The sequence below is a fragment of the Lachnellula hyalina genome, assembly GCF_007821495.1.
Source record: "Lachnellula hyalina strain CBS 185.66 chromosome Unknown contig00033, whole genome shotgun sequence".
Lineage (NCBI taxonomy): Eukaryota > Fungi > Ascomycota > Leotiomycetes > Helotiales > Lachnaceae > Lachnellula > Lachnellula hyalina.
The window spans coordinates 1-26,817 of NW_022157147.1; the positions used below are offsets into that span (position 1 = coordinate 1).

At 48.2% G+C, this 26,817-nt stretch overlaps 7 protein-coding genes across 7 annotated transcripts; 3 read left to right on the top strand and 4 right to left on the bottom strand.

The window, feature by feature from the left end:
* Window positions 1–19: 19 nt before the first annotated feature.
* VPS53 (Vacuolar protein sorting-associated protein 53-like protein) lies at window positions 20–2,386 on the bottom strand (the record flags this gene model as incomplete). Its single annotated transcript, XM_031148618.1, has 3 exons — window positions 20–424; window positions 502–2,288; window positions 2,350–2,386. Coding segments are annotated over 3 exons (2,229 nt in total), but the record flags the coding sequence as incomplete, so codon positions are not given.
* Window positions 2,387–3,263: 877 nt separating this feature from the next.
* Window positions 3,264–4,235, bottom strand: LHYA1_G003650 (putative oxidoreductase; the record flags this gene model as incomplete). The annotated part of the gene is made up of 3 exons (XM_031148619.1): window positions 3,264–3,448; window positions 3,559–4,141; window positions 4,194–4,235. The coding sequence occupies 3 exons, from the start codon at window positions 4,233–4,235 to the stop codon at window positions 3,264–3,266; spliced, it is 810 nt and encodes a 269-aa protein (XP_031007132.1).
* A 734-nt stretch (window positions 4,236–4,969) lies between these two features.
* On the bottom strand, window positions 4,970–9,931 carry YGR266W_2 (Uncharacterized protein; the record flags this gene model as incomplete). Its single annotated transcript, XM_031148620.1, has 3 exons — window positions 4,970–6,062; window positions 6,108–6,320; window positions 6,366–9,931. 3 exons carry the CDS (start codon window positions 9,929–9,931, stop codon window positions 4,970–4,972), a joined length of 4,872 nt encoding a protein of 1,623 aa, XP_031007133.1.
* Window positions 9,932–14,362: 4,431 nt separating this feature from the next.
* Window positions 14,363–15,240, bottom strand: ADK2 (GTP:AMP phosphotransferase, mitochondrial; the record flags this gene model as incomplete). The annotated part of the gene is made up of 2 exons (XM_031148621.1): window positions 14,363–15,018; window positions 15,075–15,240. 2 exons carry the CDS (start codon window positions 15,238–15,240, stop codon window positions 14,363–14,365), a joined length of 822 nt encoding a protein of 273 aa, XP_031007134.1.
* An 864-nt stretch (window positions 15,241–16,104) lies between these two features.
* Window positions 16,105–17,830, top strand: mdm28 (LETM1 domain-containing protein mdm28, mitochondrial; the record flags this gene model as incomplete). Its single annotated transcript, XM_031148622.1, has 2 exons — window positions 16,105–16,162; window positions 16,233–17,830. 2 exons carry the CDS (start codon window positions 16,105–16,107, stop codon window positions 17,828–17,830), a joined length of 1,656 nt encoding a protein of 551 aa, XP_031007135.1.
* Window positions 17,831–22,296: 4,466 nt separating this feature from the next.
* LHYA1_G003654 (uncharacterized protein) lies at window positions 22,297–23,778 on the top strand (the record flags this gene model as incomplete). Its single annotated transcript, XM_031148623.1, has 2 exons — window positions 22,297–22,391; window positions 22,467–23,778. 2 exons carry the CDS (start codon window positions 22,297–22,299, stop codon window positions 23,776–23,778), a joined length of 1,407 nt encoding a protein of 468 aa, XP_031007128.1.
* Window positions 23,779–24,747: 969 nt separating this feature from the next.
* LHYA1_G003655 (uncharacterized protein) lies at window positions 24,748–25,908 on the top strand (the record flags this gene model as incomplete). The annotated part of the gene is made up of 2 exons (XM_031148624.1): window positions 24,748–25,092; window positions 25,141–25,908. The coding sequence occupies 2 exons, from the start codon at window positions 24,748–24,750 to the stop codon at window positions 25,906–25,908; spliced, it is 1,113 nt and encodes a 370-aa protein (XP_031007129.1).
* Window positions 25,909–26,817: the final 909 nt, after the last annotated feature.

A 26,817-nucleotide genomic window follows, 5' to 3' on the forward strand; every position in this document is an offset into this window, starting at 1 on the left:
CCTCCCCCCACCACTACCAATCCCCACTACTCCCCAGTCCACTCCCCAAGCCCCCAAAATTATTCATCAACGGCGTCAGCAGCGGCGATTGAGCCACCAGCGTCTGCACTTTCGACGCACTGTCGCGGTGGATACCGAACATCTCAACCAGGCCCGGCTGGTCTTGCTTCCGCACGCCTTTCAGCTCGAGGATCTTGCGGAAATTCGTGTCCGAGCGGTCCGCGATGTGGATTAGGTAGGCTTGGACTAGGCCTTCGGGGGGCGAGGGACGGACTTGTAGGGTTTTGAGGAGGGGGTCCAGGCGCGTCATGGCGCTGGTTACACGTTTGGTGAAGGCGGTTAGGGTGGTGGTGCTGGAGGGGTGGGGGGAGAGGGTGAGGAGCGTGGAGAGGTGTTTTGTTAAGACGTATTTGTCGAGGAGCATCTTTATTCATAACCTGGTTAGCTGGTGCAATAAATACGAAGAAGGTAGAGAAGGGGAGGGGAAAGGAGGAGATTTACCTGTTCAGCGCCTACTTCGGATACAGGCCGGCATTGCACGATGTTGGCGATGTAGTTGTTGGCCAGATATTCAACCGCATTATCGCAGAAAGCTCGCGCGTATTGCTGTTTACTTATCATAGGCAGTATTTCTGTGGCTTGCTCGTTGACGTGCCGCAGTAGCTCGGCAACGTAGGAGCTTTGGTCTCCCACGCTTTCCATTTTCGCCCAGTTTGTATTACGCATTTCGCGCCATGAGGCGTCACAGTCGAGCTCGACTCTGTGAACTAGTGCTAGGACTGCTGCACTTGCGACGCCCATGAATGCATCTGATTGGGAGGATAGGTCTACCTTTGAGGCGAATTCGTTGTCGATCCGTTTTTTGAGGTTATCTTCCAGTTGTTGCGTGTTGGTGTGCCAGTAATCGGCTGTATTCAGCACCAGTATGACATTCTCTAGACTTGGCCCGCCTGGAGTTTGTAGAAAGTATAGCAGGACTTGTTGGGCGTATACGTCTAGGTATTTGGCCAACGTCTTTGAGAGGTCCAGTAGGCGTTCTCCTGTAGATAATTTGGCACATTGTGCCAAAGTCGTCTTGTAAAAGTGAAAAAGTTCGATCGAGGATGGAATCACTGCTTGAGGTGAGAACTCCTCGTCTAGTGGTAGAAGAGGTTGATTCCGATATTTGGGTATCATAGTTGCAAGCTGTTTGTCTTGCGATTCCACCCATAAACTCAGATATGGCTCGAATGCCTCGGAAATTGACCTCTCAAAGGTCTGTGGCTTGTCGTCAATTGAGCTGAGGGTGTCAATGCTTGCTCTTTGGTCATTGGCGAATCTCTTTTCCAAACTGTGTTCAAAGTCCATAGTCTCCTGTAAACAGCTCAACAGCAAGTTGACATCAATCTTCCCTCCATCCGGCCTCCTCATACTCCTTTCCAAGATACCCTTGAAATCATCTCTCGTGCCTTCACAGAATGCATTTGCTAGCACTTCATTGACTCTCCACTGGATGGGAAATATCCCAGCATGCTCATCGTCATACGTCTTCAGCATTCGTCGAAACCAGCTGTACCGCCGGCCAATATTATCCAGACTCCCAGCTTCATCGTTCCCTCTGAAGACCTGTCGGTATTCCCTCAGCTGTGTGTTGACATACCAGGTCACCAATCTCGACCTAGCATTATCCCCCAGCGCATCCATCACCAAACATGCCTCTCCCAGCACCCCCTTCTTGCTAGCCACCTCTCCTTTAGCAAAAGCCATCTCGAAGTCTTCACAGACCTGCTCTAGAAGCTCCCTCTGAAGCTCCGCTACATTCCGGCTCAACGTAGCAATCTGGTCTATACTCCGATAGCTATTGAAATGCCTCATGAGCTGCAAAACAGCCTGTAACAAGCTCGCACATTCCCTATACTGCCTCGTCTTGGCTAGACCCCTCAACTGTTCGTAAGCCGTCGTAAGCATCTGCAGGCGCTTCAAAGCTGTCATAGACAGTGTGAGGTTCCGTTTCGTGCCATCTAATCGCTTTATATCCGCCGTCATAGACGTAATTGTCTGCTCCGTCTCTATCGCTCTCGTACGCACGGATTCGATCTTGCGGAAGAGCTGGGCGAGCTCAGCTTTTGCGGATTGCATGCGCTGGAGGCTGGAGTCTTCGTTGTAGGCTTGGGCGGCCACCAGCTCGGAGATGGTGGTTGAGAGGTCATCTTGGTGGGTTTGGAGCGCGTCCGCGGTATTGCTTATGGATTTTAGGGTTGATGGATGTGAGAATATCGTGTTTAGGTGTTCAATTGGGTCGTAATCCACTGTGAAGAGTTGTGAGCTTGTGTATACAAAAGGATGTTAGGCTAGGATAGTGGACCTCACCAGCATCTAGAGAGGACACTGTCGTTGCGCCGTTCATTCTAATTCCTCTGCTTCAAATACGCAGGATCCTTGATATGTGAAAATTTAATTAGATGTCCCGATGGTGATTTCAATTTAGGGAAGTTGTATTGTTGTCGTCGTGTTGTCCTGTTGTTATATTCATAACTTGCACATCTCTCGCATAATATTGTGAAGCTCACTACTCGAGTAGATATCGCTTCCTTTTCAGGGGCAATTCCAAACGGAGTAAAAGTCAATACCTTTTGTAGGAATGAGCAAGTATTCTGGTTGCATCAAAAATCTGATTATAGGTACAGCTTCCATTTTCTAACACAACCAAAATGTTTCTTCCATCTTGGCGAAAACAAGCCGTCCTATCTCGCCTTTTCCCCGTCCTCAACCCTACACCTTTCAACAACCAAACGCAGCGAGGTTTCCTTCCTTGACGTTTTCTCTATCCACAAGCGTGAGAATTTAGATTCTACGGGCGTTAGCATCCATACACCAATATGTAGAAGAGCTCGTGTCGAGCGAGGTGCACATTCATTAGGTATTGTCATTTGAGGAGAGCGTCTCAACTGCTGCCTCAATTGCAAGTGCTGCCAACTTCCTCCAGAATGCGCATCTTTGACCGAGAAATGGCAAGAATCAGGGGACAAGAAGCAGGGTAAATGTTTACAATTCCAGTGTTTTCCTCATCGTCCATTTCATCGTGCCAAGAAGTTTCTTTTTCATAATCAGTAGCAAGCGCATCTGCTTGGTTTTGCACTTTACTAGGTTACTTGCAACTAATCAAACATTTGCTATTCCCCTTCATTTTATAATTTTAAAGAATTCTTATGCCTCTGTCACTTGTACGTACATACATGCAACACTAAGTCAAGAACAATCTAACCCTCTCCTCAACTCATATTTCAGAACCAGTCCTCATTCCCATGCTGACTGATCATCTTCCCACTACTCTCCATCGTCACCCTACCAATCGTCTCCAACTGATCCTTGACACTGACCTCCTTCGCAATACGTCCCTTGATCTCAGGATCCACTTTCTGGAACAAACCGAGCAGATACTGCTGACCTGCCTTCGATTCTGGCGTTGCTGTATAACATATTTCCCACATCAGCATCCTCTCTCCTCAAAGTCCTCTTTCTCACAGCCCCATTTTAGAGCACACTAATAGGGGCGAGGAGGACTAAGGTAGCACTTACGTTCACCCTCATCAGTATCAACCCACCCCGGACTCAAACTCAAGATGAGCACCCCCTGTCCCGCCAACTCAACCGCAAACTTGGCCACCACAAGATTCAGCATCGCCTTAGTAGCACTATAGCTGACAGCCCCCGCAACACCCCCCTTGAGCACCAACGCCGCGTCCCCCATCGCGCTACTGGTATGGATAATTTTCTTCTCGGTCCCTTTGAGGATGAGCGGCAGGAAGGTGTTGGTTACGTGGATAGCGCCAAGGACGTTCGTGTCTATGCCCTTGTGGAACGCGCTGTTGACCTTCTCAATATTCTCGGGAGAAGATAGAGAAGTGGGCAGGAATCCAGGAGTCTCAGTATCGAGGTATGCACCGTTGTTGATCAAGATATCAAGGCTGCCGCCGGTTATGGACGAGACTTTGTTAGCGGCTTCTTGCAGTTGGGTGATAGAATTGAGGTCGCCGGGTAGGATGTGTACGTTTGGGTTTGAAGCTGCGAGGGCTGTGAGTTTAGGGGATGAGGTGGTGTTGCGGACGAGTGCGAAGACGATGTTGGAGGGAGTGGCGGAGAGCTGGCGTATGTGTTCGAACTGGTTATATCAGCTATGAATTATAGTAAGAGGGAGGAGATATATAGCTTACGCCGAGACCGCGCGAGGCGCCTGTTACTGCGTAGGAAACCATTTTGATGGATTTTCTTTGAAAGCCAAAAAGATAATAAGATGGAAGAATGTATAAGGGAAGCTAAGATGCCAATGTACTATCTACTCTACTTTCCACGTCTTCCCACTCCGTTTATGTACAATTCTTCTCCGCTGCACCGGGTAGTCTCAATCCCCATTCCGATCGTATTACTCAGAAATCAACTATACAGGATTACAAATATGTCTTTCAATAACAAAGCATCTGACGAAGGGCAATGGAGTCTGAAATTCAAGTTCTAGATGACCCGGCACTAAGCCCAACCAGACATCGGTGCCGGACGGCGCAGGACGGGATGGTTCTGATTGGCTTGTTGGTACACAAGGTCACGATTCGGGGCGATATTTCGGGGCCGAAATTTGTTGAAGGGGGCCCTTGTTGAAATATGTCTCCGAGGGGAAGTGATTTGGGCCGAGACGAATGGATAGCAATACGATAAACGTGACTATTAGCACCCAGAGTTCTAGAGAGCACGGAAGCATGTCCTAGCTAGCTTTACTCCATAGAGACGACTTCGGTATCGAGTCTGCAGATTTCGCACACTTGCGATTCTTAACATGTTAAAGAGAAACAGACGGAATCATGCGTTCTTCAAAATTAAAATAAGTATATATACTTGCGCGTATCTATACAAAATGGGGTATTTCTCCATGTACTTTTTCTATTTAAACAATGCCTCCCTTGTACACAACTAATAATGTCAAAACTTCCCTACTTCACCCACGCGGATCCTTCCCCCTTTTCTTCGAGAAGCTCATCCACCGCTTCATCCCGGCCTGCACCTGCTCAGCCGCCTCCCCTGGATTTTCCTCTTCATACCATAGCGCTGGAACAAGGAGACGATACGGCATGGTGATACCGGCAGGGTCTTTCTGGCTGACTTCCATGTTGAGACATATGTCTAAACCGCCCTCGAGGTTTACTGGCCGATTTCTAGGGCGCTTGATTTGCCTTGCGGATAGTCCCGTGGGAGTGCGATGGAACTGCATTCTTGGTGGCGGGCCGATGTGTGGTGTATTGCCTGCAATTGATGTAGAAGCTTGCTCCACGGGATGCGCTGGCACGCGACCCGTAGGCGAGTCCATATCTGGGAAGTAGTTGTCGTCACGACCACCGCTGCCACCTCTCATGCGAGGTCTTTCGGTGGACTGTTGGTATTGTGAATCATCGTCCTCGGTATCGTCTTCATAGCCATTGATACCGCCACTGTCTTGCCTTCGTTTGCTACTCTTCCGGAAGAGATTACCAGGAGTGAAATCCTTTCGTGTTAAGGACAACGTCCTCGTCAAGACTCCAGGGCGTTGGGAATCCATAGAAGCTCGATGGGAGGTGGATGGACGTCTGTTGAAAAACCCAGCACTTGAAAGAGGTGGTGCGTTCGAAAGTGGTGGTGTAGACGCATCTGGACGATAGCCTGGGCCACGAGAACCGGACAAGCGGCGCAGAAGGCTCATTTTCCGCGGCGGCGGGCCAGGACTCCTACTAGTTTCAGGTGTAGGAGGCGGAGACAACTCTGGATTATACAGCTTGATCGAACACCAATTCCTTCGATTCAACAGACGCTTGTTATTTCTTGGCTTCCCGTTCGTATCGTGGGTAAATATTGGGATCATATCTTCATCAGTATCTGCATCTAGATGATGAACCTTGTTTCGTCTATTAAGTATATCGGTAATTCTATCTGGAGGGGGCGTATTGACAATGGCCGAGGATATAACATTAGGCATGTAGCGATGATCGTGATCCTTGGGAATGTCATGTTTGGGGTTAGAATAGAATTGACCAATTGCACCGAGATGAACGTCACCACTATAACTGTTAGTCTTATCCTGTGAAATCGTTCAAGTAACATACCCGAGAATGGTGACCCGAACAGATTTCTCGGCGGCCAAGTCTTGCAATTCTTGGATAAACCAATTTCGTTCTTCTTTGTGGTGTCTTGCAGTCCAGTGATCATCGAGGTCATCTAAGATCTCAACACCGCCGTCCAGATGGTTAAGAAGCTTCTTGCCCAGAAGTCCAGTTCTCCCAAGGGCTTTGATTGGCTCAATAGCTCTTGAAGTAAGGCTAAAAAGGTTAACAAAGCGTTTACTGAAACTGGAAATATCTTACATATTTTCAAGCCAGACCATTCTCGGATAAGCAACAGGTACACCAACCAGCACAATAAGATGTTTGGTTTTGCCATAAATGATATCTTTTTCAAGCCGATCGAACACCTTATGATAGGTTTCTGCGCTGACAATTTCATCGTTCATTCTTTCTGTGCGACAGTCTAAGCCGAGGAAATCAATACCCCCACCAAGACTCGTGAATATGCTTCGGCTTAGTTCGCCGATATAGTGACCCGGTTCAACGCCTAAAATCCAACTCGGTTCAGATTCCTCACCTTCATCAATACTACTTTGGTGTTGAAACAGCATATAGTATTTGAAGGCTATCGCTCCGAGACCAGACATGATTGGTGAACGCATGAGACCATCTGGATAAGAGCCATATCCATCAATAATGTCGTGATCGTCGAAAATGTTGACCATCGGAATTTGGGATGCCGCCAGGCCGAATAATCCCTGAGAGAACCACATGCAATACCGGTTGAGGTAGAATGATTCAAGTTCATTCTGAAGCTCCGAAGAAAATGGCATACTCTCCTTGCGATGGCCGTTCTTCATTTCATCCCAGTCTCTCAAGATACTAGTTTCCTCCATAACAGCATCGTTGTATATTTGATCTCCGCCTCCAAGCATGACATGGATTGGTTGAGTCTGATGGGTGTTTAACACATCTCGCCACATTGGATCTGGCCCACAAAAATCGTTGGGGTTGACATCTGAGCTGAACCCATTGCAGCTTTGAAACATAATATTCATCGGTTGGCCGTGAGGAGGAACCCAGAATCCAGATGCAGGGCCACGATTAATGCGGTAGGCGATTCTTTGTTGGTTTTCTCGTAGCTCAATCTCGATGTTGAACCTCCAGAAAGTCACACCATGCTCAGTGTGGAGCCGGAAGCCTCTGACTTCCTTGTATTTGCCAGCTTTTTCTCCGTCATAGTGAGGCTTGGGGGATCTTCGTTCACTTGCTCCATCGAGAGGACTTCTATGCATCTCAAACAGGCCTTCATCCGACTCTTCTCTCGAAAGGTCTTTCTCTTCTTCTAAATGCTCAACTGGTCGAATGTAAAGAGTTCTACCATCCCGTCCGATCTTTGGAAGGCCTGCGATAGGATCAACATATTCCGAAGCCAATTCCTCGCCACCCACTTGCGCAGGCGGAGGGGGAAGCAAATCTGTTGGTTGGAGAAATAGTCGTAGAGTCGGTGCGAGTTCGTAAGAAGAATGATCGTCTTGAGTGACTATCATGATACTACCTCTCCATACTTCACGCTCTTCTTTACCAGTAGTGCGTTGCAATCTACCCGCCAATTTCTCTCGGCGCAGCCCACAATATCTTAACAACGGCCCGCTTTTGAGAAACAGTGGTGGTTTAAATCTAGTTGGAACTATATCAGGACGAACGCGGATAGCCCGCGTCGGACAAGTTAGCAAATGAGGTTTGGATTTAGAAGATTTAGCAGGCTTATTAGCTCTACTTATATTGGAAATTATAGAAAAGCTCAAAGGAAACAAAGTTGTAACAATCCACGATCTAACACTGAAGGGTTGCAGTGGCCTGCTCACGTCGGGTGTGGTGGTATCTTGCGTAGTCCTGGAAATACGACCCCCACCTTCTAGCGTCGAATGAGAAATTTGAAGATCCTTACCATTGCTGTCATCATACTCGCCGTCGTAAGCTTCGGCTTTGCGTTGCCTTGTTGTTGAGCTCCGGCGACGCTTGCCAGTATGCCCGGCTTCCCACCACGCCTTGTCCTTTTCTATCTCGACCTGTTCTTCGGCTTCAAGATCCAGCAGAGACCCTGATAGCAAAGCGACACCGCCCGTTTTCCATTCATCAAGGCGTCCAGAGGGAACGTAGACTCCTTGCCCAGGATCACTATCATGCCTTCGATGGAATAAGTCCGGCAAGTAATGAACTTCACGATGGGTTGAGCCTTGGGGTGCAGGAACCTCGGTGTCAACGCCGTATTTGGCCCCATTTATTTTAACCTCAGGCCTGGCTGGTTGGATGGATCTCGACACTTGAGCCGGGAGCGTCTGGCCCGTCAATCGCTCTGCCTTGTTTAAGGTTTCTCGTCGCACAGGCTTTATAGCTGTTTCCTCTGCAGAATCCGAATCCAGATAGTCAGAAGGTCTGTTTGCTTCTGTTGGCAGGATTGGAAGCTCTTTGTCCATGGCCGGCTGAGGATGGCTACGAAATGCCGTATCTCTTGAAGGACCTGCATCGTTTGGTTCCGAAATGTTGGTAGACGGTCTTGGATGAGTAAGTCCTTCAGCCTCCATCCTTAGACGCATCCACGGGTCTCCTGGCGGCTCCTTTTGGAGTTTATTACTGCCACTTCGGCCAAGTTTAGAAGTAACTGCAGCCCCAGCTGCACCAGCTGCTACTGGGATGTAAGATCGATCACGAACACTTGATCCTCGCCGAGGAGTGGTCGCTTTGTCTTGTTTTGGTCCGAGATCAATAGAATCTTGCTTCCGTTGATAGTCAAAATCTCGAGCCGATGTTTTGGGGGCATTAGACGGAACGGGTCGCTCTTTTTCAATCGTTCCACTACGCTGCAATTGATCCTTTTGTTTGACACTCAAATTCCGTACCAGCCCAGCTTCTGGTAACGTTTGCGGCTCAGGCTTTACACCAGGTTCCCCTTTCGCCACAGGTCGATTTCTGAAGCGTACAGAGTTTTGATTTCCAACTCTCTCTCCTCCTCGTCCAGCTTTAGCTTCTCTCGCCAGTAGTTCCGCCTCTTCAACACGAGCTCTTTTTTCCTCTTTCGTGATGCCGTCAAGCGTCAGCTCTAACCTCTGTAAAGGAGATTTGTCCGGTGCCCACTCTCTGTCTCGTGCACCTGCTTCTGAAGTTGATCCTTTTCTCCTTTGATTTGACGTCTGGGCGCGCGAAGCTCTGCGGGTACTAAATTCGTCGTCCCCAGATCGTACGGCAGCTTTGCCGTTGCTTGGCCTTCTTGAAGTAGTAGCGTCGACCGATGAATTATCCTCTCGGGGGTGTGAGCGATAGTATTCTTCTGGTACGTCTTGACTTGGACTGATCGGTCCTTCAGATCTTATTCTAGACGTTGTTCGGTTCGGAGTTTGGTGATTAGATGAGGAAGCCCCGTTGCTGAATGGTTGTTTATAGCTCACAGGAGGAGCAGAGCGTGGCACATCTGGTGCTGCTGGCGGAGGTGCAGATGAATCTTCTTCGTAATAATCGTCCTTATGCTTGCTCTCCCGCCGCCTTCTCTTGTCCAGATAATCGTCGTTGTAGGATGTCGCAGCTGCACTATAAGGGAAGGAGGGAGGCCGAGGTGCCAATCCGTCACCGCGGAAGCTAGATGCTGTGGGCGAGGCAAATGGGCTTTGGGTAGATATTGTGGCAGCTTCGGTTTGGATGGAGCTTCGATTAAGTCGAGACTGACCGGACAATCGCTCCGGTTTTACACCAGTATCAATATGGAGGTCGTGGCCTCCTGCCATATTCGAATCTCGTTCGCGCTTGAGAGAGTTTCCTCGAGTGACCTTTGGGGGAGGAAGCTGCCCCCAGTATGGAGCTGTAGACATGATAACAGATTGTAGAAATGGAAGCAACGAGACAGCACTGTGCTGTGTGGATCGAGGTTGCGATTCGAAAGGGGACGATTGAAGATGTTTTATCCCTAGGTCTAGCAATTGGAATTCACGATATGCGATTCACTCGTGAGCCTTCCAGCACTTGTCGGTCGTTAAGCACTCGTTCGACTTTATCGTTATTGATCATTAGTTTTCGCGGCCTCGAGCTGTACCTTTGCGCCAAAGAGAGTCAAGAACAAGACAGAAAAGAGAATTAGAATTCAAGTTTGTGGCTGCATAGTTAGCCCTCAATAGAGGTGAATAGTATATGCATCGGGCCGCTTCTGCAGAGAGAGCAGAGGTAGAGGCAGAGTGAGATGGTAAATATCAAGAGGTTGGGTACCTGCCCTACCCTACCAAGTATCACCAGCTCACACCTGCACGATAGCTTGGCAGCGGCAGCGGCTACACCCCTGGAGTTCCCTAGGTATTAACCTATCCTGTGCTGGGCTTAGCGGACGGCTGGTTTTAGGGGCGAGGGGCCCTTGTTCTGTGAAGTCCCAGGGGGCGGGGGGGGAAGAGAAGTTACGGTTGTCTTGATGTTGATGCAGAGCAGAGCAGACTCGGCAGAGTACCAGAACCAGCAGAACATACCACGCAGCCAAAATAAAGAGCCGAGTCATGTACCAAAACTTGCACTCGTGGCTTTGAGACACGTCCGCCTTTATTCTCCGCCCTAGCTCCACACTTCTCGGTGGCCGTTGAGTGGCTGCATTTGTCTCCCTTCTATTTCCAGTTGGGACTTGGCTTTGTCGAGAGATCTGAGGTGAAGCCTAAACCTAAACCACAAGTACCGAGTACCGTTCGTGAAACTAAAGGGCCACCTAAGCTCACGGCGAAGCAACATATTCACTGTGCAATCCCCGTATTATCCAACTCATTCAAAGCACGGAACAACTTGTATCTCAGTCTTGAGCCTTGTCGCAGTCTTCCAAAAAGATAACTCCAAATCCATCCGATAGCCTGCCTATTGTTCCACGCTTTGGGGGCACGGCATTGAAACGACATTTCGTCGATGCGCAGCTTCAAACTTTACCAGTCCTGTTAATCACATTAGAGACCATCAGGTCTCCGGGGACTGAACATCTGCGCCTTCCAGAATCCCTCTCGAAATGAGGTTACACTCCATCTTCAGCCTCCTGGGTCTAGGATGCATCGCAAGCGCCTCAAATCTTTGGCCACGAGACTACGAAGCGCAAGATTACTATGTCCTCCATCTCGATTCGAATACCCCTCCTGCGCAGATAGCATTGCAGCTTGGGCTAACACATGAGGGACTCCTAGGAGAGCTGGCAGATCACCATGTCTTTTCATGCCATAAGCAGGAGGAGGATGTCGTACACACAGCTTTGAAGGAACGGAAACGGAGGAAACGAAGCGTCGGTGGATCCGATGCTCTCGATGGTGTGAAATTCGCCCAGAAGCAAAAGCTAAAGGCTAGGATGGAGAAAAGGGGACCAATACCGCCCCCACCGGAAGGATACATGGCACCAGTCGAGCGTCAAGCACCGCCTCCAGTGGATGAGGAGGTTGCTAAACTAGATGCCATCGCACTGGCGTTAGATATCAACGACCCAATATTCAAAGAGCAATGGCACCTTTACAACCCGGTTCAAGTTGGACACGACGTCAACGTTACGAATGTGTGGATGCAGGGGATTACTGGCCACAATGCTACCGTGGCAATCGTCGACGATGGACTAGACATGTACAGCGACGATTTAAAAGACAACTATTTCGCGGAAGGGTCCTACGACTTCAACGACCATTCTCTGGAGCCTAAACCACGATTGTCTGACGACAGACATGGCACACGTTGTGCAGGAGAGGTTTCTGCTGTGAGGAACAATGTTTGCGGAGTCGGAGTTGCATATGACTCGAAGATTGCAGGAATTCGGATTCTCTCCAAGTTGATTACTGATGCAGATGAAGCCGTAGCAATGAACTACGCATACCAGCACAATCAAATCTACTCTTGTTCGTGGGGTCCACCAGACGATGGAAGATCCATGGATGCACCGGGTCTGCTCATCAAGAAAGCTATGCTTAACGCCGTCCAGAATGGTCGAGGAGGAAAGGGATCAATCTACGTATTTGCATCTGGAAACGGTGCTGCCGCTGAAGACAACTGCAATTTCGATGGGTACACAAACAGTATTTACAGTATTACCGTGGGAGCCATTGATCGAAAAGGACAACATCCTTATTATTCCGAGCACTGCTCTGCCCAGTTAGTAGTTACCTATAGTAGTGGGAGTGGGGATGCTATTGTAAGCAAACAAAGTTCGATTGCTGAATGTAGCTAACAGATGCAGCACACGACCGATGTTGGGACCAATCAGTGCTACTCTGGACATGGCGGAACTTCAGCTGCTGCCCCTCTTGCTGCCGGTATCTTTGCTTTGGTTTTGTCAATTCGCCCAGACCTTACATGGAGAGATATGCAATACATCGTGATGGAAACCGCACTGCCAATTGATCTTGATACTGGCGAGTGGCAAACCACCACAATTGGAAAGAAGTTCAGTCATACTTTTGGGTATGGCAAAATCGACACGTGGGCTACTATTGAGGCTGCCAAAGAGTTTAAGAATGTCAAGCCTCAAGCTTGGTATTACTCTCCCTGGATCCATGTCAACCAGAGTATTCCCCAAGGTGAAGATGGCTTGGCTGTCTCTTTCGAGGTTACAGAGGCTATGTTGAAGGATGCCAATCTTGAACGTCTAGAACATGTGACGGTTACTATGAATGTCGAGCATACAAGGAGGGGGGATATCAGCGTTGACCTAGTCAGTCCTGACAAGATCGTTAGCCATCTTTCAGTTACCAGACGTTTGGATACCCTGAATGAAGGTTACGTTGACTGGACATTCATGTCCGTTGTGCACTGGTCAGTATTCCCTCTTCTGAAATTGAAAACAATTAACAGAATTCAGGGGCGAATCCGGTATCGGTACCTGGACCATATTAGTGAAAGACACAATCGTGAACGAAAACAACGGCACCTTCATCGACTGGCACCTCAAACTCTGGGGCGAATCCATCGACGCCAGTAAAGCAACCCTACTGCCCATGCCCACCGAAGACCAAGATGACGACCATGACCAAATAATCAGCAGCACCACCAGTATATCCGGTAGCACCACCTCTGTCGACGCCTCCGTCCCGACATCTAGCATCCCCGCAAACCCAACAGATCACCCAGACCGCCCCACCAAACCCACTGGCACAACAGAAGAAGAAGAAACTACACCAACAGGAACTGGTGCACCATCAGCAACAAAATCCTCATGGCTCCCCTCCTTCTTTCCCACCCTTGGCGTCGGTCCCAAAACGCAAATTTGGATCTACGGCGCCGCAGCCCTGATCATAATTTTCTGCTGCGGACTCGGCGTATATCTGTACATGGCGCGCCGAAAACGACTCCTGAACAACCCGCGCGATGAATGGGAATTTGATCTGATAGAAGAAGATGAAGCGGATGTTCTTAATGGGGGAGGCCGGAGGGGGGTAAGAGGAGAGCGGGTGAGCTGTACGATGCGTTTGCGGCCGGGAGTGAGGATGAGAGTAGCGAGGGCGGGGATGAGAGGGAGAAGAAGCTGTATGAAGACGAGGATAGTGATGATGATGAAGGGAGCGGGGAGCGGGAGTGGACATCATGTCGTCGGGGATGATGAGGATGAGAGTGATGGGGATGAGAATGAAAAGAAGCAGGGGGACAGTTTATTGCATAAGTGAAGCTGAAATTATTAGATGCTGGGTATAGCATTGGTATGGCATGTCTGTTTTTTTATTTTTTGGAGGAATCATTGGATGTTTTCATGCATGCATGCAGGCGTTACGAAAGGAATGGTATTTTCTTGCATTTGCATCTATTGAACTGATTCAATGCCGTACCCGAGATTTTGGAACGTGACAACACATGTGCTTCCTCCGGGACCTCGGCATGACAACCTGTGTAATGGAAGTTGCAGAACTTAAATTATTATATTCGACGAAGAAGCACTTTTAAACCATTACGGTTTTCATTGGCAGGCACTAGTATAGTGCGCGATTAACGAGATACTTCTGCGTGGTGCAAATGCACCAAGGGTGTAGGTAGAGGTGTGTGTAATTGGGACGCCGCTGTGTGCGAGTTTGGATCCTTCACTTGAAGCAGCAGTTCTAAGTAGCTTTATATCTGAATAAATGTTGAATTTCCCACCGTTACTTACAGCTAGAATACATACATATGTCCTATCTGATGTTTCCTTCCATTTCCTTGCCTCCTTTCCCCAAAAACATGGAACGCCAGGCTCTGTGTATCGCAGGTAGAATAACCGACCGATCCAAGTACACGGTTGTTTCAAAAAGCAAAATCCAATCCAAAAACAAAGAGTGACTTTATTGAATACCGTCTACAAACCTCTTCTCAAACTCTCCGAAAAGCTTCGGACTGATCTCGTCGCTACTGTTTCCCTCGACTTCCCACAATACTCCTTTCTTCGCGTAATGCTCCAGCAGCGGCTCGCTCGTCTCCTCGAACTTCCGCAATCTCTTCTCCCATGTCGCCTCGTCGTCGTCCGACCTCTTGACTAATCTCTCTCCGGTTATATCGTCTTTCCCCTCTACCTTCGGCTTGTTGAAGGTAGTGTTATACACGCGTCCAGAGGGGGGATGGACCCAGCGGCCAGAAATGCGCTCGAGGATTATGGAGAAGGGCGTTTTGAGGGATACGACGAGGTTTATGGGGACCAAGGCGTCGAGGGATGTGGCTTGAGTTGCGGTGCGCGGGAAGCCGTCGAGGATGAATGACGCGGAGGGGTCGTCGGACGTAAGAGCGGGTGAAGTGAGGCTTGCAAGCTCGGAGGGCGACACAAAACTGTCGATGTCGAAGTCGGATTCTGATGCGGAGGCAGCGGAGGAAGCGAGGGTTAAGGGCTGCATGCCGCCTGGTAGGGTGAGCCAGCCGCGGGTGGTGAGCTCGTGCTGGATGAGACGGAGGATCATGGCGTCTGGGACGAGGGAGCCGGTTCTCATTGTGTGTTCGGCTTTGATTCCTGATAGTGGGGTTAGTATGGGTATGGGATAGGACAGATTTGGAGGGGAAATGTACCTAGAGGAGTCTGGTTCTTGACATTATCACGAAGCAAATCCCCGGAACTGATGGTAGACAGTTGAGGGTATCGCTGAAGTAGTCGGTCGGCCTGTGTCCCTTTCCCCACTCCTGGCGCGCCGACCAGTATCATACGAGCAGCTTTGCGAAGTTTGCTAGTGTTCATTTTGCAGATAAATTAAGAGTTCTGTCTTCTGAAGATGGAAAGCTATTGTCTGTTCCGCAGGCCCGGAACTCTACGTGTGCTCTGTTGTTGCTGATGCGACTCGGGGATATGCCTCCGCCTGGGAGGCTGTATGCGATTCCAGAAACCAATTGGCGCGGCTAAAGTATATCCATAGTGAATGGCTGTGGAAGGGAGACTTTCTATGAACAGGAGAGAGAATGGTCTGGATTATTCGTGCAGTCAAGAGGAGGAACCGTATTAGGATGGTGGGTGATGGGCCGACTAGAGAGAGAACCGCGTGCCAAACGCGGGGAAGTCTACTCCGTAATCAGCTCGGTGGCCGCCGGAACGTTGAGAACCAAGCTTGTGCCTGCACTGCAGTGTGTTGAGAACCCCTGATCTGTTGCAGTAGGTATGTATATGTATATATATATATTTACAGTATCACATTGAGATTTAGAGTAATTGAGAGATGTAAGGAACAGACATCTTTTACATGCAGGCAAGAGAAAGACGTAACGTAAAACAAAGAGAAAGTACCTAAACACCGTACTCAATGCCCTTTGGAAATGTTGAGTGGATGACGAATATGCCGGATCACGTGCCCTCGGCGATCGGATTTATCCCAGTTTCTTCCGAAGACCTCCCTTTGGACCACATGTTTTGAGCTACTGGGTTCATATTTGCATCTCTAATCACCCCTCTACGTTGCTTGTACACAAATTTCATTCCATATCATTCCATCAATACCATGGCCTCTGTCTGAACCCGTCTACTATCCCTACACCAACAACATATACGATCGTTCTGACCACCACTCTTTACTCTGCCTCACGTCTTGTTGACAAGACTTGGCTTTCAATCATGAGCGCTTCCACCAGACTCGTCCGCAATGCGGCCCAATCGTCATTCTTGACTGGAGGTACGGCCCTCTCATCTCATCACATCCCTATCTTTTCCATTAGAGTCTTGCAATGCTGACAGTCATCCAGCTCGGGCTTTCCCTCGTTCTGGCCCCTCCTCCGCATACACAGCATTCCTTCGACGTAATACACGAACAATGCCTTCTCAGATGCCGGCACTGGCTATTCTGATTCCACGCAGAGGTGTCCAGACTGACACACATACCACTGGAGCCCCTTCATCTGGCCCGCCGCCTGGGTTCAACCCTGATCAGGCTAAGAGACCTCTCAGTGACGACCCTAAAGCGCCAACGAAGGAGACGGTGGCAAATATGGCCGAGAAGCATGATGTTGAGCCAGTTCCCAACAACCAAGCCACTGCGGTCCCAAAAACAGATGCCGTTGAGGCGCTCACGTTGTCGGAGTTGGCTGGCAAGAAAGATAAATCCGTGGAGACAACTGACGGCAAAAAGGCAGATAAGAAGTTGACCATCGGGCAAAAGATCAAGAAGGAAGCACAGCACTACTGGGATGGGACTAAGCTACTTGCCACCGAAGTCAGGATAAGTACCCGACTAGCCTTGAAGATGGCAGCTGGCTACGAATTGAGTCGGAGAGAGCACAGACAACTGCAGCGAACAGTACAAGACATTGGCCGACTAGTTCCCTTCTCGGTATTCGTGCTAGTTCCATTCGCCGAGTTACTGCTTCCAGTAGCCTTGAAGTTGTTTCCCAACCTTCTCCCCAGCACATATGAGGCGCAAAAGTCAAAAGATAATAAGGCTGCGAGCCTCAGAGGCACCAGAAAGGACGTCAGCAACTTTCTCCGCAATACCTTGAAAGAGACTGGATTGCCATTAAGTCCTTCAAACGCGCAAAAGGACGAGTTCTTGAAATTCTTCCGCAAGGTCCGATCTACTGGAGAGCAACCTACACCCAACGATGTTATCAATGTTTGCAAGATTTTCAAAGACGATTTGACTCTAGACAATCTTTCGCGACCACAGCTAGTCGGCATGTGCAGGTACATGAATCTCAACACATTCGGTACCGATATGATGCTCCGATACCAAATCCGCCATCGCATGAGACAAATCAAGCGTGACGACCGAGCAATCAGCTACGAAGGCGTCGACAGCCTATCAGTCCCAGAACTCCAAGTCGCAGCCCAAAGCCGTGGAATTAGAACCCACGGTGTATCCCCAGCCCGCCTACGTGATGACCTTCAGCTCTGGCTAGATCTTCGACTCAAAAACGGCGTCCCATCCACGCTTCTAGTCTTGAGCAACGCCTTCATGTACGCACAAGGCAAGGAGTCGGAATTTTCCACCCAAATTGACGCACTCACCGGTGTCCTGTCCTCCATTCCTGAAGAATTGTTCCATGAGATAGAACTCGAAGTCCACAATGCCGAGGGAGCAGCTACCAACAAGCAACGTCTTGAAGTCCTGAGGGAGCAGCAAGAGCTCATCGAAGAAGAAAACGAGCAGGATGAGGAGAACAAAGAATCTGGACGCGCTACCCCTAGAGATGACGAGGATATCGATGAGAAAGAGGAGCGCAGACTGGAGGCTGAATCTACTGCAGCTGGCAAGGAACAAGCCAGTGAAGCTATTGAGGCCGAGAAGGAGGGCGTTGAGGTGCAGAGGAAGGAGGTGGCGGCTGCTGATGAGAAGAAGTCTTCTTAAACCAAGAAGCGGGGTATTTTTCTTTTGTTGTAGCATTCACGGATGGATGGGTGGGTATGGCATGGATTAGGATTTTGAACATGCGGCTAGAAAAACTATTAGAATAAGCCTTGCGGGAACAACGCCAGCGGCACTTGTATAAATTCTCCTGCTCAGCATAGTAGGAGGTGAGAGTCTCTTCTTAGACATAGCGAAAATGATAGATTAGTATAACAACTGTTTGACCATGGTGTTGATAAGGTATTATTTGAGACAAGAAGACAAAGTTCACACGTCTCTGTTCTCTTGTGTCAAGGGTAATAGTCGGTCTTCCCCCCTAAGCTCACTAACAAGTTTATGTAGACAATCGTTTTCATCCTGCACCTGCCGAGCCGTAAGCCCATTATTCTTTCAAGGAGAGAGATAGATCCATATAAGTAATGTATGCTCAGATTTAGTAAGGCCTGAATGCGGGATCTCTAGTCTAGGTGGATGTGATCAGCTAGCCGAGCCGATGTATTTCAGCCAAGAGCAACAAAAAGACTTCCAAGATCAAGAAAAGTATCTTATCTTGTGTATCGAAAAGCCCTGGAAAATACATATTGGATGAACTTCGCTGCAGGCTCTTCTCCATAGGTCGCCTCGGTGAAATTTGAACACCTTTTGGTGAGAGTCCGGTCTCAGTTATAAGTAATATCATGTGTCGATCGGGCATTATTTATTTGACGTTATATGAATCGGTCTCTAGAAAGCACATTTGGATTATTAATGCCTTGTATATAGTGTTGTACGTAGCAATACATTCATGAATTAAGACCTCCAATACATAATTCATCAGGCCTAGATTCGCAGTCGTAATGAAACTGGTAAATTCGCTATGAACTATGAAGTTACGCGGAATATACATTTCCAGAGAGAATCCCATTTCTTTGCCTCCCATAACTCAGACCTTACACAGCCGCTACCAATCGCCCCATGGACCCTCTCCAAGGCTGCTTGCATAGAATCCACGCTGTTATTGTCCTCCTGGCTTGTCCCACTTTCCCTTGCACCTCTGAACAAAACAACCGTCTGTTCGGAACTCGAGAGCTTCTCATTCGAATTAGAATCATATTGAACTATTCCGACCTCGAGATGTTCAGCTCTGTCCCAAGGACCGGGCCCGTTAGTTGTGACATTTCCGTTGCGACGCCGTTCGATGTTGCTACTAAGCCGGAGCGTTATATCAAACACGTGTTGTTCAATATAAATAATGTAGGTGAAAAGGGTGTCAATAGAGGGATTGAGGTAGATGCGACGGGCTGTATCGTGTGCGGTCTCGAAGACGGCTATGTAGACTTTCAAGGCTTCTTCTCTGGATTCACCGCTAAGAAGACTTGTCAGCATTTATCTCATATGACCTATGAGAGACTGTCCGAGTCGAGATTCACCGTCAAGGAACAGGAAATATGACCTTTGATACAGCTATGAGGATAACAGACTTGGAAGGAAGGGGTAATCTCAAATGAGGAGCCCAGTGACCAAATCACTTACCATATATGCAGAAGAGCCGGATTCTCTCCCTCCAGCTTGAAGTAGGTACCCATGGGTTGGACACTGGCGTCCGGGGGGTACACTGTGACTTGCACGTCGCGAGCTTCTTCCAGAGCCTTCTTCCATATGTTCAACCGAAGCTCGGTAGGTAAGTCGGGGAAACGCGTGAACATGTCGAGAGTTGTTGATAGAGTCGAAGGAGAGAAGCTCAATGACATGGTTGTGAATTGTTTTTGAGGGTATTTGGGTTGTTATGTGTTGAAGGAGGGGTTGAAATTGAATCGATCGGAGTTCTTGAGAAGGTGGGCTGGCTGGACTGGTAGCCACGTGATCGGCTATTAAAGGGATGAAATTTTGGACTGCAATAGGCAGTATGGTACTTACGGATTATTCTCGTTTGAGTTAGTCTACCTTATCAATACCAATGACGGACACAATCTATATGGTCTCATTCTTCGCTCGTGGCGGTCGCAGGTTAGGTAGTTGAGCAACCTCCCAGGCACGCCATACCGCTATTTTTCCCTTGGTCTCACCATTCACTCCAATCTTGGAAACAACGATAAAAGTGAAAGAACGACAAGTACACCTAAGGATACCTAATCATTTGACCTTGCATTACCCAATGGCTTCATCTCAGGCTATTCAAGTGCGGAGTTGTGGATTGTATAAAAGGTGTCGGTGCTGCCCATAAACGTTCCAAAATATGCCCACTCACTACGATCGGAGTTCTTCATTAAGCAAATTCATACGCCTGCTGCTGTCTGAGCCTGTTATTTTCTTCCCGGACCAGCAGCTTACAGGCCGCTACCCATCTCTCCGCATCCCAATAATTAGAATGAAACATATTGGCGACAGGACCCGAAAGCCCCCTTTCTAAAGCCTTCACAAGTCTCTGCTTGATATCTGCCTCGGTACCAGGTATGCTCTCAATACTATGACCCTCCTCATAAGGTCTACCTCTTTTTGCAGAAGCCGAGAACACGTAAATGTATTCATCAAATCCGTGTTGATTTCTAGGGCTAGACTCCATCCGGGCGTAGCCATATTCCAGCTGTTTGATACTGGCCCAAAAACCAGAGCCGATGGTTTGACCAAAATCTCCAGAGTTGCGAATGGAGGGTGGTTCCATGTAAGAGTTGTTTTCAGCCCGAACAGATTGGTCAAGGATGAAGCTTTCGAAGCCGCGGGTCGGATTATGGATGTGAATAATAAGTGTATCAATATCAGGGTTGATGTAGATATCATCGGACTGATCTCCAAAAGTTTCAAATGCTTTGACATAGATTTTCAAAGCTTCTTCTCTAGACTCGAGGCTATGCACAGCTGTTAGCTAGTACTCCTGCATATAGAGTTTCTTAAGAGACTGCAGCCTCCCAATATAGAAACAAGATTACTTACCAGGTATAGATGAGAGAAGGTTCCTTTTCAAGGCCCTTCCCCATCAGCTTGAAAGCGGTCGTCACACTGCCCTTGAATGATGTGGTGATGACTCTGACATGAACGTCACGTGGATCTTTAAGACTTTCTTTCCAGATCTTCAATCGAATTTCTGTTGGTAAACCCTGAAAAGTTTTAGTAGTATCATCGGGAGACGAGGATTGACTGAGGTCACCTAGAGTTGACGCCATCGTTGTGGAGGGCAAGTTGAGGCTGAGTTTACGAAGTGAACTGGGTTTTGGATGTTGGACTTGCAAAGGGTTTTAGTATCTTATGTTGCGAGGAATTTCGGCAGAACCATTGGATTTTCAAGATCTAACTTGCACTCAAGATTGATCTAGAAGACTGCTCGAAATTGAGGTAGTGACTCCTATGAGGAGATTCCCACTTGCAAATATGATTGAAACCCCCATTTGGACACTTCTCTTATTTGTGAGCTAGTGATAACATATGAGCAAGACAGATCAAGCTACTTCATGCACCAAAGGAAAGATAAGGTGGGGTTTGCTAAAGTTGTTCTATGCTCATACATGTGGAAGACCGCTTGCTTCTGAACCGATGACTAGCTCATTCTATACCAAACACATTCCACAAACACAATTTCGGAACCAAGTGTTCGCACTAATCTATCAATCACGCAATTGGACGATTAACAATTCATTATATGATATCAATATGCTTTGAAAATGCAGCAAACAAGTTGTGCCGAGCAATGAAAGTTCCAGCACTAGCTAAAAACTTCAAGGCAATCTCACTCAGCCCTCAAACACGCTGGCATTAGAGGGTAAGAAGCTAGCTGATAATATTGGGACGGCCGAATTACAGAAATCCGGTCTCCTTGAGTTTACCGAGAGATCCTGGCTAGTGGATTACCAGTCTCAAGCACATGTGCAATTGTATCACAACTAGCTCCGGGACAATTAGACATTCCCCTCCTTGCAAGTAATATAGGACGATTTGCCCCACATCAACACCATCAACCTACAAGAGTTGTGGCTTGCTCGATTCCTAGAGAAAAGCCACATATGTACTCCGTACACCGCATCAAGTGGCGGGAAGTGGCATTAGACGACCCTTGCACGCGCAGAACTCGCTCACAAAATCAAAAGTGTCTCGGGTTTGTGCCTTTTCTACCGCCAATATCAAACTGACGCGACCGACCACATAGCCACAGCTACGCACAGCAAGCGTGTCCTTGAGAAATTCGGCGTTTGTAAAACAAACACTTAAAATCAGCAATCCGAGGAAGAATCTGACACAAAGCTGGTCCAAGCCAATTCGACGAGGTGAGCCATTTCCAATTGCAATGGGTATCGGTAGATCAAGCTTCCGAAGCTAACAGTGTAAAGAGCACCTCGCTCGACAAACGTTTGCACCCCCACTGAGCTAATTGTGGGTTTCTCATTCACTCTCAAAGGTGTACATGTGGGCACTCTTGATGCGTAGAGGGAAGAAATTATTAGACAGCAAGCAAGCACCAAGTTCAATCCCAAGTCAACCCAGAGTCAGGTAGCACCATGGAGGACAACACTCTCGTCGGATTCAAGGAACGTATGATGTCGGGGGTTCAGGGCACATATCCACAAGAAGAGATCGACGCAGTTTTCGGGGGGTACGAAGACGTCTGGCTTTCCTCAGCGAACCTCCATCCCGACAATGTCATTCCCTGTATCCCAAAGATATACAGGCGACAACACGAAGAGCATCGTGCCATATACGTTGCTGGGTTTACTTTCGCGTGTGATTGTAAGGACTTCCTTAGGTGGGCTCGTTCGTTCGGTGGCGCCCAGATCGAAAGAACAGTCACTATCGTTGATACGGAATCCCAATGCACGTTCCGTTGGCTTGTCATGCCTACCGCGGAGGACGCAGCGACGGTTCTGGGTCGAATCCATGAGATGGAAGTTACCATGTGGCAGCCCCACCGAGATGGTACAGAGGACGTACTCAAGTTTTCCCTGCGGGTTTGTTACTCTGCGATCGATCTATTCGTTTACAATCCACTATCAAGCGCATGTTATCAGCCAGAGGGCTCGTTATCGGCCCATCAAAGTGTTTCAACGGTTCATGGGCACCCATCCCCTCCAGAAAATCTCTCACTCCAGGGGCTCTCACTTCAGGATCCAGCACCAATAACCGAGGCCATTAGTTCTATATCCCCAGTCATCAAGCAAGAGCGTATGGCGAACTCACCTGGTGACACTCCTGGGCAATCGTCCTATACACCAGCTTCTTCTTGGGCAAGCATCGCCCTCACCGCCAACCCAGACTCCGAGATCATCAATCTACACCCACCAGCCAGAGCTTTCACCGGTCCTCGAGTCAAGCCTGCTGGTCGCTTCACTAGTACACCAAGTGTCATCAGTGATGAGCCCATGGTCGACCAGGCACGCGTTGTATTCCTGCTGGATATGCCGAGACACCTAACACTTCAAGAAGTGTCCGACGCCGTTATCGAAGGGCCGTTGAGAAGCATCACATTTAGTACTGATGAGAGTAACGGAAAGCCTTACGCTGGTATCATCTTTCAATACGCTCAGGATTCCGAGTCCTTTTACCAAGTTCTGTGCAAAGAGCGAGCCGACAGTCGCCCGGGTCGATTCAAGTTCGTCGTCGATGCCATCCGAGGGGATCCTTTCCCAATGGATGCTAATATCAAAGCAATGGGCTCTCCGACATACGCTACTCGTCGCCTTACTATGGTCAAGTCCAGATTCTTCTTCATGGTCAACGAGAGGTCGTTGAGGCAGTTCTGCGAGAAGTACGCGGGGGTTGGACCGGATATGATCCAACTGGTTTGGATATACAATGGTGGCAATGCAACCATTGTATTTGCAGATGTGGGCGAGGCCATCAAGGTTAAAAGCAAGCTTGATGATTACAGCATGGGTATTGGGGTGTCTGATAGGCAAGCTGAGGCAACATGGGCCGGTCTCCAGACGACATTCTCAAAAGATCCCTGTGTTTCACCGCTTGAGCTCAAGACAGCAATGACTTAGAGATGGACGGCCGAGTTATGCCAATATCGGTGGCACTCGAAAGAGGTAGACGATCCTAGGTTGAAACTTCTCAACTAGCAGTGGGACTTTGAAGTGTGGTCCCTTTCTCATGATATTTGTTCACGGTATTTACGACCTCATGGCAAGATGACTGCGGCTTTTGTTTGCAGTGATTTACAAAAGCTTTCTACCGATTGTTGCGCATGAGATATTTGAATCTGGATCTTCGTCCTGGATATGGTACGTTCAGAATGGCGCTGGTTGTCTTGTATTCCAGTATTATAGTCGACTTGTCAGTAGGCATAGAATTGAACTTCCTTCCTCACTAGACGATTCTTAATCCCTCGGGATTTGTGAACAAGAAAGGGAAGGAAAAAGAGGACTCTGAAATTGGAAGTGGGATGAGATGAGGACCAGTATTACGTAAGCACGGACTAAGATTCTGGTGATTAGCAGGTGACAGGTTTGCAACGATATCTCCCCCCCTTCATCTGTATTAATGTCCTTGGAATGAAAATGTTCTCAGTTGATGGCTACGCGCGATACTACAAGATGCTAAATATGACTCTAGAATATCATTCAAAGGTTTTCTGGCCTGTTCCGTGCGTGTCTTCATGGTCCAGGATTTGGCAACTATCTCTCCTCAGACACTTCGAGGAATGACTTTTATTCTCTGCTTTTCACGTTCAAACCAAGTTCGAAAAGTTTGGAAACATCGTTTTCCTAGCGTACTACCTGCCAGTCGCAGTTGCCGATTTACTTACTGCGCTCAAGTGAATCCTACTACCAAGGCAGGTTTAACCTTGCGATTCCAAATGACCTGAGGTATGTGAATGTTAAACTGCAACATCCAGTCTAATCTTTTCCTTCTATTTAAGAACTTTTTTCCCTGCAACATCTCGACACTACTTCCTTCGTACCTTCTTAAAGTCATAGTTATTGCGATCAATCAAGAAGAACATCACAGAGATGCCCTCTGCCAGTCAGACCCCAGTTGCCGATGGCCCCAGGCAGCCTATCGTCTTCAAATTCCCGGGCTTGGAGTTGGACACCCGGTTAAAGGTTTTCGACCAAGAATTCCACGTGCACTCAGCAATCTTGAGACTCTATTCAACATTCTTCCGCACCTTCCTCGACTCTCCTGATAAGACACCTGCCCCGGCTTCGGCGCTTTTTCGATACGAATATGTCTCTGTAGTTGACGATGATGGTACTTGGGGACTAGAAGTCGCGCTCGAGCGTGATGACCAGAAGGCTGTCCCACAGGACGCTGGAAGTTCACCAACGCCCGCAGAGGGCGTTCCTGACCTGAAGGTTTGCAACATTTGATCACAATCCCAGAAATATACTAATACTGTTTAGACCACTACCTCTCAGTCCAATAACAAAAACCTGAAGAAGGGACGGAAATCGCAAGCGCAAATGGAGAGACTCGCCTTTTGTAGACTATTGTACGCCTTGTACCGGGAGCGGTACACTGTTAGCTCTATGCGCGAGTTTAGCGATATTGTTCGACTGGCCGATTTCTATTGCGCACTTCCCGCCGTCTCTCGTTCAGTTGATAGTGTCTTATTGCACAGCCCAGAATTGATACGACAGATACCGGCCAGCTGTTTCATGGCCCTGCAGATAGCTCACAAGTTACGCCATCCACTTCTGTTCCGAGAAGCTTTAGTCCATGTTGTCTCCGGCTGGGTTGAAGATTCCACTAGACTTGATATTAGTCCAGAGCTCGCCCATGTCGTTAATACTGTCTATAATCGGCTCCAGGCAGAAGCACACAAGGTCACCTATGATATTCTTCATGCCACAGCAGCTAATGAGACAGTACGCAAAGCTTTTGAAAATGCGGTTAAAACATTGGAGTCGGATGCGACTACCGGAACTGCGCGTTTCTTCCTACTTGTGTACAATTCTTATCCTCCGCCGACTTCTCTGTTTTGGTGTAGCCGATCCTTAAAGGCTTTTCAGACCCTCGAAAAGTTGTTATCGAACAACATGAGTCTAGCTAGGTTGATATCGGCTCCAGTCCACATTCAAGCAGGTGGTCCAGGTTATGAGAGGAAGTTTTTGTGTGCCTCGATTGAGGATCATGAGCTCCCATGGGACAAAGAGGCTGTTGACTGGTAGCGTGTTTTGGTAATAGACTATGGATAATGGGTTTGCTTGCTGTCTGTATGGTAACGGCACTCTTTTTACAGGGGCCTAGATGAAAGTGGGAAGGGTTTGTCAGTGAAATAAAAACTTTGTCTTCAAAATTTGCTACGTATACATTGATGCCGGACAAGCCTTACAAATTTCATGTGATTTTAAACATGTGTAGCACTCTAGTGTATTCTTCTAATCCCCTACTTCATTGTAAGACTGCCAATGACTTGTCGTATAACTACAGATACACCCCTTCCTGAATTACAACGCAGATGATCCCACAATTCTCACCGCCTCTACAGCAATGCTGCTAAATTTATACTAAACTTGCATAGACTTCCAACATGAATACAACATACCTAGCTTAATGCTGCCCTAGGATAAACAGTTCCCAACAAGGAAGTCACCACCCTCGATTTTCCTCATAACAAGCGCCCTTGAATTCACCTACTCTCGAATTCCTCTCCACAACTCGCGCAGCCAACTTCCTCTTTGCACACCCGAATCTAAGTAGATTTTGGCAAGACTTCTTTCGAAAGCCGAGTCAGAATCACTCAACCAATTCATCGTTGCTTGCAGAAGCACCCATTCTTTCCTCCATACCCGATTCAGATATATTGCCCGCGCACAACTAACTTCTCACTTTCCGCTCCCAAGCCTGACTTGCAATCATCAGATTCACTTTGTATTTCCTCACTTCCACTTCAACATCAACATCCATAACCTGCTATTTCCAACCACCAATCTCACGCTGCCTTATTTATACTACTCATCATGTCGAAGAGAACTCACAGCCAGCGTATTGCACGCCTGATCGACTCGCCAACTCCCGAACCACTCTCCGCTAGCTCTACACTGCCGTCATCTTCATCGCCAACTTCGGGCACGGCG